General features: G+C 34.0%; 1 protein-coding gene and 2 long non-coding RNA genes across 6 annotated transcripts in view; 1 reads left to right on the plus strand and 2 right to left on the minus strand.

The window, feature by feature from the left end:
* LOC129138161 (uncharacterized) overlaps positions 1-22,815 on the plus strand; it is a 65,137-nt gene that overhangs the window by 24,614 nt on the left and 17,708 nt on the right. The window lies entirely within an intron of this gene.
* On the minus strand, positions 1,020-8,671 carry LOC107974221 (uncharacterized). The gene is made up of 3 exons (XR_001716824.3): positions 6,733-8,671; positions 6,284-6,468; positions 1,020-5,485 (listed from the first exon to the last, which is right to left on the minus strand). It is a non-coding gene; the product is annotated as an uncharacterized LOC107974221 (long non-coding RNA).
* Positions 18,559-22,815, minus strand: part of CD55 (CD55 molecule) — a 48,255-nt gene continuing 43,998 nt past the window's right edge. For 2 of the 4 annotated variants that reach the window (XM_063810074.1, XM_063810071.1), the window contains one exon: positions 18,559-18,928. In XM_063810074.1, coding sequence (XP_063666144.1) covers positions 18,826-18,928 — 103 coding nt within the window. In that variant the 3' untranslated portion in view covers positions 18,559-18,825. The remainder of the gene's footprint in view (positions 18,929-22,815) is intronic. The other 2 variants (XM_016937639.4, XM_063810079.1) reach the window with 2 other exon arrangements.

Here is a 22,815-nt window from a genome sequence, read left to right on the forward strand (position 1 = left end):
CTTGCTTCCCCTTCACCCTCCACCATGATTGTAAGCTTCCTGAGGCCTCCCAGTCATGCTTCCAGTTAAGCCTGCAGAACTATGAGTCAATTAAACTTCTTTTCTTCATAAATTATGCAGTCTCAGGTAGTTCTTTATAGCAGTGTGAGAACAGACTAATACAAGTGGACATCTACTAAACTTTCTGCCAGTAATCGTCTTCCTTGGAAACTGACTTAGGCAATCTACAAGGTTACCAGACTGGATTCTGGCTGAAATTTTTTTTCATGATGACCTTATGACTCTAGCCATAGAAACTGACTTCAGGGTTGCTTGGCCCTTCACTGACCAGTACTAGAGTTAAATTCCTGGAATTTGGCTATGTCTAAGAGATTCTAGCTTCTGTCTGGATGTATCTCCTGAATAGAAATGCAACACCTGGAAACAATTGGTTATCATGTCTCCTGCTGTATACAGACAATGTAGCAGAACAGTCCAAAGAAAGACAAAAAAAAAAAAAAAAAAAAAAAAACCAACAACAACAAGCAACAAAAATGTAAGCAGGCACCCAAAGAGAAAAAAGAAGAAAGATGCAGAGAAGACCCTGACTGCCTTCCAGGGCCTGGCTCCACTGCCCATCTGAAGGCAGCTATAGTACTGTCAGTGGGGTCTGTGAGACTCCTATATCCTTATAAAACACCCTTCACATACATATACATTGAATTTTCCTAAAGCTAAAATGGGCTGATTTATTTTACCTACCAGAAAGGAGTTTTAACAAATCCGCAACTACAACAATGAAGATCACTACTACTAAGTTTCTTTTATTATAATCATGTCAAGAAAAATAAAATCCAATAATTGTAAACCATTGGTGTCAACATATAAAAATTTCTTATATTAATTGCTTCCAAGATTTTTTAAATACTAAAAATTTTAAGATATAAAATACTACATTTGATTTATTATTTCATTAAGATTCTAAGCAAACTAATAAAGGTTAAAATTTTAGTGAATAACCTACTTTGATAAAAGTGACAATGTATTTATTAAAATTATAATTAGGTTTTACTGAATGATTTAAGATGCTTTTTTCTCCATATCACTGAGCCAGGAGCATTTAATGTTAAAAATAGACTTGGCAATATTTGGCAAAATGTAAAAATGTAAAGTTAATTAGATTTCAAACTCAATTACAGTGACATCATAAATACTGATTTATTGTAATTCAGCATCTTGTATCCAGAAATTAGAGTAGGTAGACCTCTGGTAAATCTACCAGAATATTTCAGACTTTAATAGAAGACATTAAAACATTCTACTCATTTAAACAGCTATTCATTATATACTCATTACATGTAAGCAGCTACTCATTCTGTGCATATACTCATGTCTAAAACAGTGGCTCTCACACTTGGCTATATGTGAGTCACCTGTGACAAATCATGGGTTTTTTTATTTTTCACCACTGGAAAATCTAACTCAGGTGATCTGGATCTATGACTAGTGTCAAAGTCAAATAAAACTAGAGATGAATCTCTAAATTTAAAATGTTTTATTTGGGAAGCAAGACTTATAATTTGGGGCATACACACAGACTGGGTGGTCCATGGTATGTCTGTAAAACAAAGAGGTTAGAGGTTTTATAAAAAAACAAAACAAAAACGAGAAATGTTGCATATTATTTTTTAGGAAAGTTTATTGTCACTAGTAAAGTTTGGGGGAGCTGGCAACTTCTGATTGGTGAGTGACAGCCTTGGGTAAAACTAGTCTTAGAGTCACAGCAGGTTGTTTCAGTAATTAGAAAAACCAATTTCAGGTTACAGAAGGCAGTTTCAGCAACCAGGCTTGCATAGAATTGCATTCTTTGATCAATGTTATGTGTTCTGAATGCTTTTTCCCCCTGGTCAATTGACTGTTTTAGTTGGATATGATAAAAATGACCCAATTCATGTGACCAACTTTTATACCAGGCATCTGTATGTCTGAAGAAGTGACACTGATACACAGCCCAACTTAGGGAATCACTCCCTACCTTATAGAATCCTTTGCCTTGATCCAATAATTTTGTATATATAAAAGCATTAGGTGTAAAAGGAAATGATTAGCAGTTGATTCTATTTAGATTTATTAAATATAAAGCAAAACGGGTATATGACCTCTGTCTTTTTTATCCCAGGACATCTAAAGGAAATATGTTTTAAAGCTAGAAAAGTATGATAAAATAAATGAGAGAGGGTTAGAGATAAAACCTCCACAGAAGTTGCAAATGAGTTTTGAATGTTCTTATTGTGTTGGGTTCTTTGAAACATAATTTATAATGGAAAAATAATCTCAGTTATATTTTTAATGAGAACTATTTCTTACCTTTTAAAAATGTTTTGATTTTTATAGATACATAATAGTTGTACATATTTATAGTGTACATGTCATATTTTGATACAAGAACACAATGTATAATTATCAAAGCAGGGTAATTGGTATATCCATCACCTCAAACATTTATCATTTCTTTGTGTTGGGAATATTCCAAATCCACTTCTCTAGTTATTTTTAAATATATGATATTTTCACTATTGTGCTACTGAACTCAGTATCTTATTCCTTCTATCTAACAGTATTTTTGTAGCCATGAACCAATCTCTCTTTATCATCCCTCCCCAATACCCTTCCCAGCCTCTGGTGACTACTCTCTACCTCCATTAGATCACTTTTTTAGCTTCCACATATGAGCAACAACATGCAATATTTTTCTTCCTGTCCCTGGTTTATTTAACACACTGACCTCCATTACCATCCATGTTGTTGCAAGTGACAGGATGTCATTCATTTTTATGGATGAATAATATTCTATTGTGTATGTGTGCCATATTTTCTTCATCCATTCATCTGTTGATGGGCACTTATGTTGATTCTTTATCTTGGCTATTGTGAATAGTGCTGCAATAAACATAGGAGTGCAGATATCTCTTTGATATACTGATTTTCTTTCTTTTGAATATATACCCAGCAGTGGGATTGCTAGATCATATGGTAGTTCTGTTTTTTATTTTTTTCCATGCTGAAACTCCATACTGATTTCCGTAGTGGCTGTACTAACTTACATTCTCACCAACAGTGTATCAGCATTCCTTTCTCTGCATCCTTGCCAGCATTCATTGTTTTTCGTCTTTTCAATGAAAGCCATTTTAACTGGGGTAACTCATTGTGGTTTTGATTGCATTTCCATGATAATTAGTGATGTTGAGCATTTTTTCAGATATCTGTTGACCATTTATATGTCTTCCCTTGAGAAGTGACTATTCAGATCTCTTGCCCATTTTTAAATCCAGTTATTTGGTTCTTGCTATTGAGTTATTAGAGATCCTTATATATTCTGGTTATTAATCTTTTGTCACTGGAACAGTTTACAAATATTTTCTCCCATTCCGTGGGTTGTCTCTTCATTTTGTTGACTGTTTCCTTTGCTGTGTAGTTTTTTAGCTGTATATGATCCCATTTGTCCACTTCTGCTTTCATTGCCTGTGCTTTTGAGCTCTTACTCAAGAAATCTTTGCCTCAATTAATTTCCTCAACGCTTTCTTCTAGTAGTTTTATGGCTTCAGGTCTTAGATTTAAGTCTTTAATCTATTTTGATTTGATTTTTGTATATGTGGAGAGATAGGGATCTAGTTTCATTCTTTTGCATATGGATATCCAGTTTTTCTAGCATCATTTGCTGAAAAGACTGTCTTTTCCACGATGTATGTTCTTCGCACCTTTTTTTGAAAATGAATTGACTGTAAATGCAAGGATTTATTTCTGGGTTCTCTATTCTGTTCCATTGGTCTACATGTCTGATTTTATGCCAATACTATGCTGTTTTGGTTACTATAGCTCTGAAATATAATTTGAAGCCAACTAATGGGATGCCTCCAGCTTTGTTCTTTTTGCTCAGGATAGCTTTGTCTATTCTGGGCCTTTTGTGATTTCATATAAATTGTAGGATTGTATTTCCTATTTCTGTGAAGAATATCATTGATATTTTGATAGGAATGGCACTGAATCTGTAGATCGCTTTGAGTAGTATGGATATTTTAACAATATTGATTCTTCTAATGCATGAACATGGAATATGTTTTCATATGTTTATGTCTTTTTCAATTTCTTGAATCAGAGTTTTATAGTTTTCATTGCAAAGACCTTTCACTTCTTTAAGTAGATTTCTATGGGTTTTTTTGTAGCTATGGTAAATAGAATTGCTTTCTCTCTTTTTTTAGCTTGTTTGCTGTTGGCATATAGAAATGCTACTGATTTTTTTGTGAATTGATTTTCTATCCTGTAACTTTACTGCATTTGTTTATTAGTTCAAATAGCTTTTTAGTGAAGGTTTTAGGCTTTTTTAACTATAAGATAATATCCAAGTAAGAATAAGTCGATTTCTTTCTTTCTATTTAACTGCCATTTCTTTTTCTTGCCTAATTGCTCTAAGACTTACATTACAATGTTGAATAAAAGTGGTAAAAGTGGAAATCTTTGTCTTGTTCCACACCTTAGTGGAAAGGCTTTCAGTGTTTCCCCATTCAGTATAATACTAGTTACAGGTTTGTCACATACAGCCTTTTTTGTGTTGAGGTATTTGCCTTCTATACCCACTTTGTTGAGAGTTTTATTTTTTTATCATGAAAGAATGTTAAATTTTATTGAATACTTTTTTGGTGTCTATTGAAATCATTTTTTCCTTCATTCTGTTGATGTGATGTATTACATTTACTGATTTGCATATATTGAACCATCCTTGCTTTTCTGGAATGAATCCCACTTGATTATGATGAATAATCTATAATGTGTTGTTGAATTCAGTTTGCGAGTATTTTATTGACAGTTTTCCCATCTATGTTCATCAGAGATATTGGCATTTGGTTTTGTTTTTTCATTGTTGTGTATCTTTGTCTGTTTTTGATGTCTGGGTAATGCTGGCCTTATAAAATGAATTTGGATGTATTTTCTTCTCTGTAATTTTTTGAAATAGTTTGAGTAGGATTGATATTAGTTCTTCTTGAAATGTTTAGTGGAATTTAGCAGGAAAGCCATAAGGTTCTGGGATTTTCTTTGATGGAACACTTTTTATTACTGTGTCTATCTTATTACTTGTTATTGGCCTATTTAGGTGGTCTATCTCTTCATGATTCAATCTCAGTAGGTATATATGTCTAGGAACTTATCCATTTCTTTCAGGTTTTCCAATTCATTTGCATACAGTTGCTCATAATACCTTCTAATGATCTTTTGAATTTTTGTGGTATTGGTTGTAATGTCTCCTTTTTCATCTCTTCTTTTATTTATCTTACCTTTTAAAGTAGAATATTTCTAAATGCTAGGAAGAAATTTAAAAAAATTTCTCAATAGCTCTATGAGCACCTCTTTGAATCCTTATAAATACTTTTGACTTTGTCCTTGAGATTAATACTACCAGCAGAAGAAGAGGCTAAGTCTGATAAATTAATGTAAAGGAAGATATGATAATCTGAAAAATAAAAAAGAAATATTTATCAGGAAACCAACAACAGAATTCAGCATCTCACATAAAAATAAAGTAACAGTTAAACATCTACTCATAACTCATGAAACTAGCTTATAAAATAGTGAGTTAATTCTTACCACCATAAGAATTTCACTGATCCTTTAATAATTTCAGCTGTAAAACTAGCATACACAGTCAACAATAAAATAGGATAAATATCACAAATATCTATATGAAGCAAAATATATAATTATAACAGTAAGAAGTGATATGTAATTGAATAGAAAATATTGAATAGAAAATAGTGTGTGTGGGGTGTGCGAGTTTGCTTTTGATACAGCATAAATTAAGAAACACAGAGAGAAGAGATGTGACAGGTAAGATGTAGGGAAGAGAGGCAGGTCATAAAGGGCCTCTAAGATAGAAACCTGTACAATACAACTAGCATCTTGTGAGAAGGCGCTTAGGAGGGAAATAACTGAGAATAGACTGATGTGGCTAAAGCTTATGGAGCAAGAGTGAGGCAGCTTAAGATAAATCTTGAGTGAGAGATGGGGCCAAAACATGCAAGATTTGACAGGTTGTGTACAGACAAAGAAATATCTTTATGCTATCACCATTCACTTAATAATCCATTGAATATTCTGACCTTAAAGTTTCTTGACTCTTTACCTCTTGTGATCTGAAACATCCTACATCTACTACCTCTTAAACTTCCAGTTCATTTATTAAAACACTTTCCACCTCAGAATTTTTTTAATCTAAATAAGACCTTTAGATTGATTCCAGCACTTTACTCACCATCCATTAGTCCCTTCTACACACTCTTCTTTCTCAGTTTTGATGGTGTAGTACATCATAATCACTCTTGCAAATTTGCTTGTATTCGTTGTCTCAATTTCTCTCTAGCATACATATGCTCCAACCCTGGATGAATTCAATCATCTACTCTTTCTACGTATGTGGACTTTAGCAGCTGAAAATTGCTGGAAAAAAAATCCACACATCTGGGTTGATTGTTTTCACTACATATTAATGTTTAGAAACCTTAAACTGTATTCAGCATTGCCAACGCGTCCTAAGGTTTTCATTAGATTACTGTATCATGCCATTGTTCTTCTAAAATATGTCATATTCTTTTCCATGATGTTCCACATCCAGGTGATAATTTACTTTTTAATTCACTAAGAAAATGGCAGGCAACAGTAAAGAATACTCTCATTTTCACACCATGAAATACACAAACATACCTGTATCTTTGTCTTCTTCTTCCCCCCATTAAGAAATATACATTGTTCCTCTTAGTAAACGCCAACCTATTTACACCTTTTAAATCTAGAAATAAAAGAAAACATTATTTTGAAAACAAAACAATGGGTAACAAATTACGTTAAAAATCACCCATGTTCCCCCCAAGGTGGAATTATAACAAATCTCATAGATAATAAAGAAGGTAGAAAGGCTAACTGAATCTTTCTTTTCAATGAACAGTATTGAATAGAATTCATGTGTAACAAACCCCAATAAACCTCTGGATGCCAAGATGGAATTTTTGCTGAGAGAAAGTAATTTTGGATGGATCGCACCTGTGGCCTTTTCATATCCCTTACTGAGGCACATATAACACCTGATATTTAAGTAGATTCATACATTCATTTACTGAGCCAATAACATGCCTGGCACTTTTCTAGCCACAAATAATTCAGCAACGAATAAAATAAACAGAGCTCCTCATGATGCTTGTGTTCTAGTTGGGGGATACATAAAATAGCAAGTAAACAAAAAATATAATATTTCAGGTAAATAAATAGAATAGATTGGGAGTAGGGAGTATCGATAGCCCATTTGAGACTTTGGAGTGTCAAGGGAAGAAGGACTTAGCAGTAACAAATGTAACAAAAAGCAATGTCATGTCTTCTTTGCAAAAATCAGGCTTGAGTACATTAGAGTGAAGGAGAAAAAGTGAAGAGCAGACAGCTTTGAAATAGCTGTTATACAAATTTCCATGAGGAAATATACTGTACAATACTTAATGACTTAGAAAGACTTCCTGTTAGCCTAGAGTCCAATTACTGAGATGATTAGGCTGGGCACAGTGGCTCATGCCTGTAATCCCAGCACTTTGGGAGGCTGAGGTGGGTGGAATGCTTGAGTCCAGGAGTTCGAGACCAGCCTAGCCAAAAAGGTGAAACCCCATCTCTACTAAAAATACAAAAATTAGCCGGGAATGGTGGTCCACATCTATAATGCCAGCTACTTGGGAGGTGGAGGCAAGAGAATCACTTGAACCAGGAGGCAGGGTTTGCAGTGAGCAGAAATAGCACCACTGCACTCCAGCCTGGGTGACAGAGTCAGACTCTGTCTCAAACAAACAAATGAAAAGTTACTGAGATGATTAGAGTCAACAATACTGAAGCACTCTCCTTGACTCACCCCACTCAGTATATGCCCTAAAGATCCTATCTTTTTAAGAATATTAGTAACTAGGAAAAAAAACTCATGTGACCTATGAAATGATATTGACATGCTTCCCCTTCCCAGTGGAGAAAGGGAACATAAAATATTATAGAGAAGATTATACACTAGAAAACTATACATGAAGGAGATTCAATTAACATTCATTCAGCAAATAGTTAACTTGCCCTTACTATGTGCTACAAACTATGATAGATTTTAGGAATATAGCAGTGAACAAAACAAAGACCTTATATTCTATGGGTTGTAACAACTAACAAATAAAGAAATTTATATATAATAAAAGCTGCTGAGAGTTGAATCTCAAGAATTGGCCATCCAGTCTGGTAACATGGAAGTCATCAGTAATTTTGACAAGAGCCATTTTGGTGGGGTGATGGGAAAGGGGGCTTAATTAGATTGGATTCAAGAGAGAAAGGCAGGTGAGAAATCAGAGATAATGAGAATAGAGAACTTATTTGGAAAGTGTGGGGCTGCAAGTGGAGGGGAATATAGAAACAAGAAACTGATTCCAGAGGAGAAAGAGGAGGAATGATTGCAAGAACACATCCTGGAGTAGGCAAGAGTGGATGGCATTGATTGCACCAAGTGGAGGGACTGCTTAGGAAAAGAGCACAAAGGGTATCTTCATAGCAACAGAAGATGATGATTTCATGGGGTATAAATAGGTAAAAAATGTATCCGATTGTACATTTTAAACAAGTGCAATTTGTCAATCATATTTTAATAACGCCTTAAAATAAAAAAAAGAAAAAGAAAACAAGTAGTAGAATGAAGAAACAAATTCAATGCTAATTCTCTGACTTAGGAATAAAAATTAAACCACAAGCAATGAGAAAAAAGAGGCAAACCACAAATACAGTGAATTAGCAAAGAAAATATAGAAATAAATATAATTTAACCTCATTTTCTTTTCAGAGCTTTTGGTATTTTCTTTCTTCCGGAGATATTATTTTCCTAGATCTTCCCACATCTGTGTTGCTGGTTCCTCCTCATCTTTCAGGTCTCAGCTTAAATGTCAATTTTTCAAAATATCCTTTTCTGACCACTCTAAAAAAATTCCTTCTACCATTTATTCTCTCTCCTATCACACTGCTATATTACCTTTAGGGCACTTACTCTACCTGAAATCACTTTGCAGCTTTTTCCCATGTCTTTCCTCACTAACACTGAAGACCCATAATAGAAGAAACTTCATCCACTTTATTCACCAATATATACTAAATATTGGAACAGTACCTAGAAACTTGCTATTCCCTCAGTAGATTTTCACTGAAAAAACAAATGAGCAAAAAAGGGAGGAAATTGAAATAATTATAAAATAACAAATTATTCTTTTTTGTTTTTTTCTTTTTTGAGGTGGAGCCTCTCTCTGTCACCTAAGCTGGAGTGCAGTGGTGTGATCTCGGCTCACTGCAACCTCCGCCTCCCAAGTTCAAGTGATTCTCCTGCCTTAGCCTCCCAAGTAGCAGGGATTACAGGCATGCACCGTCATGCCTGGCTAGTTTTTGTATTTTTAGTAGAGACGAGGTTTAGCATATTGGCCGGGCTGGTCTTGAACTCCTGATCTCAAGTGATCTGCCTGCCTCAGCCTCCCAAAGTACTGCGATTACAGGCACAAATTATTCTTATAAATGAAAAAAACGGATTCAAAAGCAATTTTTCTAAGAAAAATAAATTACCAAAACTTATGTAAGAAGTGAAAAAAATGTGTAACCAGACCAATTATTTTTATTTATTTACTTATTTTTTTATTTTTTTAGAGATGGAGTCTCACTCTGTCACCCAGAGCTGGAGTGCAGTGGCGTGATCTCGGCTCACTGCAAGCTCCATCTCCCCGGTTCAAGCAATTCTCCTGCCTCAGCCTCCTGAGTAGCTGGGACTACAGGCACACGCCACCATGCCTGGCTAATTTTTTGTATTTTGGTAGAGACGGGGTTTCACCGTGTTGCCCAGGTTGGTCTCGAACTCCTGAGCTCAGGCAATCCACCTGCCTCAGCCTTCCAAAGTATTTATTTGTTTTTTAAACTTTTATTTTAGGTTCGGGGTACATGTGCAGGTTTGTCATATAGGTAAATTCATGTCATGGGGGTTTGTTGTACAGGTTATTTTGTCACCCACGTAGTAAGCATAGTACCCAAGTTATTTTTAACAGATCAGTTATTGGTAAAGAAGATCAAAGTGTCAAGTTGTCCTTATTCCTGTTCTTGGAAAAGAAGAATCCTTAGTGGAAATATGTCAATTCTTTTCAAAATAAGATATATTTAATTTCAATCTGTCATTATTTTGAATGAGTGAAAACATTTAAGCAAATTAAATCAATAGAATAACCTGTATTGAACACAGAGCCATATAATAATGCCAATGACCTGGAATTTGTTAACTATGAATAATATTTTGAGATGTCCTCCTTTAAATTCATGATATAATTGAAGTAATGTCACATGAACTTAAGGAAGAAAAGTTCTGAATGAGCTAATTGAGCTTCCTTTCTCCTTGGTGCAGGAATAAGATTCCTGTGTAATAAAATAATGGCTTGTAAAAATTTTAAAACTCGATTTGCCTCACTCTTAAAATTGTTTTAATGTGGATATTTATCCAATATGCATATTAACTATCTTTTTAATGATAATTTAAATCATAACATTTCTTTTGCTCATACCTGCTTGTTTCTAACTAGTTTGATTTGATATTATGGTTCTTAGAGTGAGATTTATATGTGACTAGTAAATATGTAGTACTTTGATACTTAGTGAATAATGTGTATTAATATTGAAAATAAACATCCAACAAATTCTGAATATGTTTCCTAATGTTCCTCTTTTTACTATTATTAATATGAATCTTCTGAATCTCTGAGAAAATAAGATTATATTAATGTGCTACAGCCTGGAACATCACCTGATATAGTAGAAAAGGTCGCCGGGTGCGGTGGCTCATGCCTGTTGAGGCAGGCAGATCACGAGGTCAGGAGTTTAAGACTAGCCTGACCAATATGGTGAAACCACGTCTCTACTAAAAACACAGAAAAAAAAAAAAATTAGCCAGGCTTGGTGGCATGCGCCTGTAGTCCCAGCTGCTTGGGAGGCTGAGGCAGGAGAATCACTTGAACCCAGGGGGCGGAGGTTGCAGTAAGCTGAGATCACGCCACTGCACTTCAGCCTGGGCGACAGAGTGAGACTCCATCTCAAAAAAAAAAAAAAAGTGCAGTAAAAGTCTTAACTGAGAAACATCAGGAAATGCCAGAAAACTCTTAAGTATCCTTTCATATTGAGGAAAAAAATACTGAAAAAGAAAATGGATGCAAATGGCACTTAAATGTTGTATCTTTAAAAGTGGGAACATTCATAGATTCACCAAAACAGGACTAAAATTTTGTAAAACTCATGCTGAAATAAAGAATAGTTATAATCATCAAGAGACATAATTAAAAGCACATATTAAATAAGTTCTACCTTAAAATATTTTAAATAAAGTTTCTGAAACAATCTTTTATCAATGTATTGATGAAATGAATTTTAAAACTGAGAATAAACCATCATAATTTAAACACTATGATTAGTTAAAAATACTAAAGCAATTTCAGAGTAAAATGCTTAATATCACTTCAAAAAATAATAGTGATACGTTTTTCATTGTTATCTAGGGTTGTGGACCACTTGTCACAACACATATTCTATTAAAATGAGAAAATAACTTTTATGAAAACTTACAAAGCAAGGGATTATTGTTTTAATCAATTATCAATTATGGCAGCACTATTAATTTAACAAACCATACCATAATCTATTATTTCTTCATCATATATTAAAATCTCTTATAGAACTGAATCTATTTCCAAATTTTATTTGACATATATATTTTATTTACTTACTTTAAATGTAAAATTCATTGTAATTTAATGATTTGGTAGTGCTAGAATTAATGTAATTAATGTAACATCTGAATTAAAGCAAAATTTATACTTATTTATTGATAAAAATAGTATTGATAGCTGTGCTTGGTGGCTTATGCCTGTAATGGAGCACTTTGGGAGGACGAGGTGGGAGGATCGCTTGAGACCAGGAGTTCAAGACCAGCCTGGGCAATACAGCAAGACCCTGTCTCTACAAAAATAAAAATAAAAAAATCAGTGGGGCATAGTGGCTCATACCTATAGTCCTTGCTACTCAGGAGGCTGAGGTGGGAGGATTGCTTGAGCCCAGGTGTTCAAGGCTGCAGTGAGCATGATTGCACCACTGCACTCCAACAGCAGAGTGATACCTTGTCTCTTCACACACACACACACACACACACACACAAATATTCCTAAAACAAAAAGTTGTGTCAATTAGAAATATTTATTTGAAAATGTCACTGAATTCTATACAGAGAGAACTGGTGTCATCAGTGCATGCTAGTAGAAATGTCTGGAACTTTGTCCAAAATTCTAGAAAAATTTCAGATATTTTACTTTGGCACTACAAGCCAAAATATTTAATTGTTTCTGAATGATTCAATAGGAAACTGAAATCAAACAAAGCACCACAAATCATTTCTCAACAATTATTTATTCATTTTCACAATCCAATAAACATTATATAAAATAATGACAAAAGAAAGACGCAGACATCTAAATAATGAAAATTGAAGGATTATTTGGATGTTGGTGAGCAGGCTGAGGAGCGAAAGCTGAAAATGCAGCTTGGAAGTCTTTCAAGCTCTGTGAATGCACGTCAATACTAATTTGCAATAGGAGCAGTAAACATCTAAAAAACGAATTCTAACACCACATGTTCTCACTCATAGGTGGGAATTGAAAAATGAGAACACTTGGACATGGGGTGGGGAACATCACACACGGGGGCCTGTTGTGGGGTGGGGAGAGTGGGGAGGGATAGCATTAGGAGAAATACCTAATGTAAATGACGAGTTAATGGGTGCAGCACACCAACATGGTACATGTATACATATGTAACAAACCTGCACTTTGTGCACATGTACCCTAGAACTTAAAGTATAATAAAATAAATAAATAAGACATTTAGCTTTAACACGATACGCTAAAAGCAATGTCCAAAAGTCCTTTATTATTAAGTATATAGTTATCAAAATGAAAGATTAATTCAATAAAAGTGCACATATAAAACAAAATTATGAGAAGTAAAAGCTATTATTGACAGAAATACATGTGATATACTCTAGAACAGAATTAATCAATTTTAAGAGAAAAACATCAGATGAATTTTGTGAAAATACATTTGTTAACAAAAATTAAAAATGGAATTAACTTTAAAAATTTGCCAAATTGGTGAATCTTAAAATGTCGTAAAATAAAATTCATGGGTTGAAAGTGAGCAACACTTAACATAAGTAAGCCAGCTAACAAAATATTGTTACTGGATGGAAAGCCTTGACTGCAAGTTGGGTTCTTGGCTGGCTGAACAAATAATTAAAACCCACAACCAAAGCAATAAAAGAAGGAGTCAACAAAAGCACAGATTTATTGAAAAGAAAGTACACTTCACAGAGCGGGAGCAGGCTCAAACAAGCAGCTCAAGAGCCCCAGTTGCAATGTTCTTTGGGGTTTTTATTAAGCTAAAAGAATTTGGTAACACCACTAGGTACACTTTAGAGGTCTCCAATTGGTTACACCCTATGCAAATGAAGGATTGATCCCCGACTAATCAGAGGCTGAAGTGAAGGTCCGGCTTGGGACTAATTAGAGGCATTTGTTGTTTGTGACAAAGGGGAAAGGGGGTTTTGTAGAGGAAGGGGGCCTCTGGCCCCTTATCACTTGGGCATGAAGAGGGGGGGTTTTCCTTTTGGTCCAATTCCAAGAAGTCAGCAGAGGGTTGGCCTTAGGCTCCCTGTCTCCAGACTCTATTCTCCTGCCTCAATATGGCATTTCAGTAAAAAGCAGAGCCCTCTCCTTAGTAGATCGATGGCGTTCCTCATTGCAAGGAACTGCCACCATCTGGAGAATAGGGCAGATGAAGGTCTGGTTGAGCAGAAGTGGAAGCTCAGGGTAGCTGAATGGAAGGATTTTTTTTTTTTTTTTCCGAGTATGTGCTTCCCTCTTGAACCTTGTGCCAAGCAGGCAATCAGAAAGACAACCTTCTATCAGCTTACCTAAACTTGTTCAGAATATGTACAGTTCTTTATTTTCCGTGGAAGAAAAGTATTGTAGACATTGATTAAGGGTAATTACCTCCTCCCCTTTATGAATGCCAACCTGAATTGAGAGGTGGGATGTGGCCAGAGGAAGGTTTACACTTGATGTTAATGCTTCAGGGGGCTTTCCTTGTATGGTTCCTTCCAAGGCAGTAGAAACTAAATTTTAATTCATGGTTTTGTATTTTTTTTCTTAAAAATTATCCCTCCCCTCAACATTTGTATAATTTTTAGTTCCAACAAAATTGGAATCTTCCCTGAGGAATGGGGAATTCCCAGAACTCCAAAAAGAGATTTCGCATTTGATGATGAGGCACCTATTACTGCAGACTTCTTCAGAAATGAAATAATTCCAGGGTAGGTACAGGTTATGATTGGAGGATTTTTAAAATCTAGACTAGTTTGTGTGTTTTTAGATAATTCTGATAAGTCCCTTAAATAATGGAATCCCTGCTTTAATTGGCATTAAAAATCACTTAATAGTTGTCTAAATATAGAATGACTCTAAAAATTTGCAAAAAAATAAGAAACAAAGCAAAACTTTCTAATTCTTCATATTTGGTCATGGTATAAGAAAACACACCTGCTGGGGAAAAAGTAAAGGCTCTACAGTCACCAGGTCAATGTAGTTTTTATAAATAAAATAGACTAATTTATTAGAGAACTGTATCTCAAAAGTCTTTTCTCCTTGGAAACAGCTCCTGCCAAATTCATTTTAAAAGGACATTATTCAATTGAGTTTTAAGCCCTTTAGTTAATGATATTGAGTTAAAAATAGATGTCACATTTTTGGCAAGAAAAAAGAAAAATACTCATAAGTCTATGCATAAAAACATCTAAATGATTAATTGAAAATTTATTTTCCCAAATTTAAACTCTTTCTGTCCTTCAGAAAGTATTTAAACAACAAAAATGGAAATTTAAGTTCTCATCCATTTTTTCTGTAAAAAGGTAAATAAAGTTTAAACCTAAATTTGTATCTTTAAAGACTGAAAACTTCTGAAATAAGTATTTTAAACCAGGAATTACAAAGCTTTACTCTTACATGCTAAATAATTACATTTATAATCCAAGTTCATCATAACCTTAATCAAGGTAAACCCTTGGATAAATTGTATCGTTTTATGTATTTGGGGTATTAAAAAGCTCTATGTCTTCTCTCAGCTGTTTCAGTGTAAAAATAAATGCATGCATGGTATGTTAGTCAGGGCTGGCTTCATGGGCATGCAACTCTTACAGTCACACTGGGACTCATGCTCACAAGGGCCCTTGGTTTAGAGCCCTGTGGTCACCATCTTGAAATTCTTAATGATTTAGGAACAAGGGATTCTGTATTTTCATTTTGAACTGGGCTCTACAAATTATGTAGCTGGTCTTGATTTTAGTATGTGCCAAACTTTTTTTTTTCATTTAAAAAGCCTAAATTAAATGAAACATAAATATTTGATAAGTTATCTATGATACTATTTGAATTTATGTAAATTTAATATATATGCTCAACTAAAATGATTAACAATTTACATAAGCAGTGTCATTCTAAATTACTTCTCATCAATCTTAGACTATATTACAAATTATGTAGCACTAAAAATTACTACAATTAGAATATCTGGGTACCATATCATATGCCAACGGTTGATTGAAAACTAATGTTTGTTTTATAAATTAGAACACTGCATGAACTTCATTCCTAAAAGTTACTTTTTTTTGAGAACTAACAAAATTCAACGTCATTTCTTGGACTTATGAATAACAACCTCACCTGTTTTTGTTCATATAGTAGTAACACTTACGATTAAAAAGCTAATGATTAAAGTAAATTATAATTTTTCAGAAATAATGAATTTTCCTTATATAATCAATAATACAATTGAATTATTTCTTTCACACATACAAACCTTCATTATCTTTTGTCCAGCTCACTTCAACAAAAACTTCATTGGAATTTGTTTGGAATTGCATTGATTTTATTTTTAAATTTGTGATGACTAGTTATTTTCACATTTTTCAACAAGGAAATGACTTACCTTAAATTTTCAGAGCTGTTCTTACAATTTTTAAAGAAATGTGAATAGTTCCTTCACATATTTGAAGAATCTTTCTGGGTACCTACATTCTTCGATATTTTAAGATGATTATCACTCATAAACAGGATTATTTTTGCATTGTCATATCCAATTTATTATTGTCACTATTTACCTAATATTAGGTCCATTGTTAAATCCAACATATGTTGTTAGAGTTTAATTGGATTGTCTAGGTAGGTATTCATGTAATTTGTAATTATTTTTTTTCTTATCTCGGCTGGAAGATTTTGAGTTTTATTGCAAACCATACTGTACAGACCCAGGGCGCAGTGCCATCCTCAAGCGTTTTGTGATCCCCAGGCCTCCTCTCCAGCGGCCTTTGGTCTGCCCAGTCCCAACCCGCACCCACACTCCTCCTTGGTTTGTGGATAGATTCCTTCTCCAATACATGGTTAAGACCAGGTTTACTCAGTTCCCATGGCAACTTAGAGGGGCCATTTCCAGCCTTAGCCCTGAAATGCCATCATTCTGTGTTCATTCTAATGCTTCACACCTCGGAAAATTATTTTGATTTTCTTTACTCTGACTCCTAGTGAATGTCAACATCTTTTCATATGTTCTTGATCAAACTGATTTACCTTGCTAAAAATTTCCTATCAGTATACCTGTCCATGTCGTATTCGGTTTCATGTCATTTACCTATCAATGTAAGAGCTTTTTGTCTATTATAGACACAAACCATTAATCTCTCTTTTGTGTTTTAGCAATTTATTTCCACTTTTTCTATCCATTATTTACATTTTTTGCATTGTCAAAAATGTCTATATTTCTTTAACTCTTACGATTCCAATCTTTGTTTTAAAGTTTTTTACAGACCTTAGATTGAGGTGTCAGGTTTTATTTGATATTCTATGTTTATATATGTACCTTGACTAATATGTTAAAACTTTTTATTTAGTTTGTTGCTCTTTAGTTTCCACAGATGAATTCAAATTCCTTTATTTTTAATGTTTTCCTTAATAACGAAGGCATTTAAAGCTTGCAAGTTCCACTGAAAAGTTCTCTGTGTTCCAAATAACTTAGTGTGAATTGTTCTTCTTTTCACTCTTTCCTAAATAGTTTTTAATTTTTTAAATTTTATCTTTGATATAAGGGTGATCTAGGAGCATCTTAATTTTCAAGTGGTTAAGATTTTGTTGATCACCTTCTTTCTTTTTCATATTTATCAACACGGCCTTTTAAAAAAGTGAATATACTTTATGGCCAAGTATATGACGTTTTTGAGCAAATGTTTCATTGATATATGGAAAAACCCCTCATATCTTTGATTCTAAGAAACATTTTTCTCACGTGTTAACATCTCTAGAATTGGGATGCATCTCTTTACAGCTGTCAGCCCATAGGAGTGGCATTGTAGTTGTGTAAAACCTTCACTTGACATGTTCTGGTAAGATCAAGAAATCAAGAAAGCACCAGTATCAAAGTGTCTTAGTGTAGAGGAAAGCCAACATATTGTCTCTAGATAATATAAGGTTGTTTTTCCCTGTCCTGGGTTTCTTTCTCTCTACAAAATCTGTTTGATTTTGGCAGAGATGTATTGAAATCTTCAGTCATAATTATATTTTATTAGGCTTAACAAATTCCTAATGATTTTGCTTTATGTATTTAGCTAGTTGCATGTAGTTTGATATATACATATTTATGAATGTTACCTTTTTCATAAATCTTTGCCTTTTATAATTGGTCTGACCTTACATTTTATCTTTGCTTATCTTTTATTTTCCACCCTTCTTTACTATTTCACCACGTCCCTCATACACAGCTTTTGTTTTCTAATCCAAACTACGTCTTTAAGCTTTAGTGAAAGAAAATAATCCATTTACATTTTATTTAATGTCTGTATCTTAGTTTCTTCACTATCTATTTTAAATCATTATTTCCTTTTTTTCTTATTTTTGTTGTTTTTTTCAGGTTCATCTCATTCTTTCAAAGATTAGTTGTGTTTCCATTTCATTCATTGTTAACAACATGTCTGCTCTCAAGAACAAGTATATATGAATCTATCCCTTTTCCCACACAGCTGTATTACCTCAACTTTCTTCCCTATACAAACTAGATGAGACCTCTAGAACACTTCTTCCTTTTGTTCTTTTTTTCTCTGCCTTTTTCAGGTGATGAGACTTTTTCAAATGCTTTTACTTTGCCCTTCTACAGATTTCCTTAAAGTATGCTGTACTTCCTCAAATTATGTTGTTCAGAAATAAATAAAACAAAATGAATTGAGGTCTGTAATGAGTTTGATGACACAATACTAACCCTTGACTGTTTCTCTTTTTTGAGAAAAAAATTTAGAATACGTAAAAGTATATATAAATATAACAACTGCCCATGTACCCATCATTCAAATTATATAAATTAACATTTTTAGTCAAATGCTTCATATCTTTTACTTTGTAATACAAGAAATAAAACATTACACATAAAGCTGAAGTACTCACTGTCACCTATTAATACATTTCTGTTTTCTTCTACTCCCCCATTTGTGTTCCTTCCTATGATGAGGTGCATACATTGTGGTTAGGAATTCCATTTTTAAATAATGGTGGTCTAAGTTATTGGGACTAATAGCTCTCTAAAAAGCAATCAAGGTAACTAGATTTAAAAAAATTACAATCTTAAAACTATAGGTTAGCCAACAAAAAATGGGCTCAATGGAGTGGGGAAGTATATTCCATCTACTATAGTGGAAGGCACTGAAAAGTCACCTGGCAACAGATGTCCAGTTATAATTCTGTAAAAGGGAAGGAGTAAAGAATTAGAAACATTAATACAATCTACCAAAGAATGAAACAAACTAAAAAGTCTACTTAAAAAACTTGCAAATCACAACTGTAAAATTTGAAGAAATGCAATGCCATGAGAGAGAGCCAACAAAATCAACTTTGGAAAGGAACTGACTCTAAGTGGAATTTCTCTTAATAGAAAAATGTGATAAACATATCAAAACAAATCTGAGAAATAAAGGATAAATATCCATTAGTAACTAAATAGGACCTGTAAAACAAAAATAGGCAGGTCTGAAGTACAAACTGTCAGATATAAAGCAATTTGAAATCTTAGAAATGAATAATGTGGCAATTTCAAATTACAATCTAAATTAATAAACACTACTTCTGCAGTGCTACTTTCAGTAAGTGTGGTCTGCTTCCCCAGATTGCTATATTCTTCTCTGTAAGTCTCATTATACTCAATACTGTGTGCCTCTAGTGTGGTAGCTCTGCCCCAGGAAGGATCTTCCTGGTTCATTTTCCTCCATGGCCCTTTCAAAAGTGAATGTTGATCATAATCGTGATCCCCAGTTTATTGACTTTATTGGCATAAAGTTGCCTGCCATATTCTCATATTTTTCTTCCAATGATTATGCTCTGCAGTGAGTGATGTATTCTGTTGCATTACTAAAAGTTCATGGGTGGCGATTTCTGTCTTATCTCTTTATTCTTTACCCATCTAAATGGAAGTTTATCAGTTTTATTTTTTTAAAGACCCAGCTTTTGATTTCATTTTCACTATTATTTTTGTTTTCTATTTTAATTTTTACACTTACCTTTATTATTTCATTTCTTAATTTTTTAAATTAATTTTTATTTCCCTTCTTCTACTTGATTTTCACTACCTTTCCACTCTGGAAGAGGTATTTTGTAGGATGACGGTCAAGTTGTCTTTTTTCTGATACTTCCTCATATTTTGATTCAGATTATGATTTTTGGCAACAATACCACAGAAATGACAGAGTTCTTTTCAATGTATCTTATCAGGAGGAACTAGGTGTTATTTGTCCCAATATCAGTGATGTTAGTTTTGATCACTTGGCTAAAATAGTGTCTGTCAGGTTTTTCTTCTGCAAAGTTATTATTTGCAATTAAGTATTTGTGGAGAAAAAATTGAAGACTATATAATTATTTCTCATCAGACTTTTACTGATTTAGCATTCATTGATTCTTGCCTGAAATAATTATTACTGTGATGGTTGCCAAATGCTGACTTTCTAATTGCATCATTTTTACTACATGTAGGTAATTGGAATCTTGCTATAAAGAAGGTGTCTTTCTTCTCTTTATTATTCAATTATATCAGTATGGACTGAAATTCTTATTTTATTCTACGTGCTATGATCCATTGCCATCGTTATTTATTTATTTATTTGCTGTAATTGTTTCAGATTTGGTCAGTGGGAGCTTGTTCATGTTGGCTTCTGAATCCATTTGACATGTCACTATAATTTTTTCAGCACTTCTTTTCAGAACACTTAATTTGTGATACCACAAGATATTCCAGGTTCATCTTCTAGTTTCCCTACCCTAGCCCAGAGATCAGCCATTTCTCCCAGGAGCCCTATTTTTTTTTTTAACTGGAGAAAGACATTTAGAAATCTGGATCTGAATACAAAAATTAGCCAGGCGTAGTGGTGCTTGCCTGTAATCCCAGCTACTCCGAAGGCTGAGGCAGGAGAATTGCTTGAACTCAGGAGGCAGAGGTTGCAGTGAGCGAAGATCACACCACCACACTCCTGCCTGGGTGACAGAGTAAGACTCTGTCTCAAAAAAAAAAGAAATCTGGATCTGGAGTCTCATTGTTTGTATGCTTTTCCAAGAAGACAGACTATATATGTTTCATATACTATAAATATATTCAATAAATTATATATGACATAATATATAATACATATAGCATATATAGTATACATAACATATAACATATTTATAAGTATATAATTTATATATACATATATTTATATAATGTATAACAATATAGATTATAGTCTTATATAAATATATTTTATATTACTATATAATATATAACATATATAACATATATACAAAATATATTGAAATATTTTATGTATATGGATGTGTATACACCCAGTCACAACATACACACATATACACACACATGAATATATATACACATATATACACACACATGCAAATACATATGTATATACACACACAGATGTTGTGATAGCTAATTTTGTGTGTCAACTTGACTGGGCTAAGTAACAGGCCCATGGCTGGTAGAACATTATTTCTGGGTGTGTCTGTGAAGGTGTTTCCAGAAGAGATGAGAACTTAAGTCAGTGGATTGAATAAAGAAGACCAGCCCTCACAGTGTGGGTGAGCATCGTTCAGTCCATTGAGGGCTCATCTGAATAGAACAAAAAAGTGGAGGAAGGACGGATTCTTACTTTCCCTTCTTGAGCTGGAACATCCATCTTCTACTGCCCTCAGACACCAGAGCTCCTGGTTCTCAATCCTTTGAACTCCAGGATTTGCATCTGCACACCAGCAGCCCTGGTCCTTGGGCCTTAAGCCCTAGATTGGGAGTTACACCATTGACTCCCCCGGTTCTCAAGACTTCAATCTCAGAATTACACCACCTGCTTTCCTGGGATTCCAGCTTGAAGATGGCATATTATGGAACTTCTAGGTTTCCATAATTGCATGAGCAAATTCCCACAGTAAATCTTTTCATATATCTATATATATCTTAGTGATTCTGTTTCTCTGGAGAACCTAATACAGATAATGCACATGTATGTGTGTGTATACACGTTTCTCTGTGTATCAGTTATGTTCCAAATCATGAGTTTATACTGATAACTCAAATTACAAATACCACAGGCTCCATGCTAGTGTTCCCTTATTTGTAATTCCCTTCAACAGTGAGAATCCTGACTCATTATTTGCAATATATTTGCTTACCTACCCCATCTTAGAATGCAGTGTTGAAACTGCTAACCCATACTACTATGAAAAACAAACCCACTAGACAAAATCCAACATTTGTTCATATTCTTGTCTTTAGCCCTTTGTTTGTATAATCAAAATACTGTGTTCCGAGGTTAATTCAATTCTACCTCACAGCTCCCTCTTAACTGTGGTCGTTATTCATTTGAAATACAGTAAGGGGTGGGGTGTGGTGGCTCACGCCTGTAAACCCAACACTTTGAGAGGCCGAACACTTGAGGTCAGGAGTTCAAGACCAGCCTGGCCAACATGGTGAAACTCCATCTCTACTAAAAATATAAAAATTACCTGGGCATGGTGGCACATGCCTGTAATCCCAGCTACTTGGGAGGATGAGGCAGAAGACTTGCTTGAGCCTGGGAGATGGGGGTTGCAGTGAGCCGAGATGGGGGTTGCACCACTGCACTCCAGCCTGGACGACAGAGTGAGACTCCATCTCAAAAAAAAAAAAAAAAAATATATATATATATATATAAAGGTTCATTTGCTGTGTTTGTATTCTGTTGAATTTTTTTCTCTCCCTATTTTCATTGCTTATATTTACTTGGCTTTTTAATATGTGAGACAATGATTCTAAAATTTTTTAGACAAAACAAAAATTAGAAGGAATTCCCATCTTCTCCATCATTTCCACCTATACCTTGTATATAACTATCTCATTGTTTCTAGTTTATCCTTCCTACATTTCTTTTTGTACAAACGAGGATGTGTATTTTTTATTTCTTCTTTTTTCACATGAAAAGTAGCATACCAGTCTTTTGTATTTACTTTTTTCACTTAATAATATATCCTAGAAATACTTCATAATAGTTCATAGAGATATTCCTCATTCTTTTTTCAGAGCTGCATAATGCTCCACTGTTTGGATATAACA

Source organism: Pan troglodytes, chromosome 1 (assembly GCF_028858775.2).
Source record: "Pan troglodytes isolate AG18354 chromosome 1, NHGRI_mPanTro3-v2.0_pri, whole genome shotgun sequence".
Lineage (NCBI taxonomy): Eukaryota > Metazoa > Chordata > Mammalia > Primates > Hominidae > Pan > Pan troglodytes.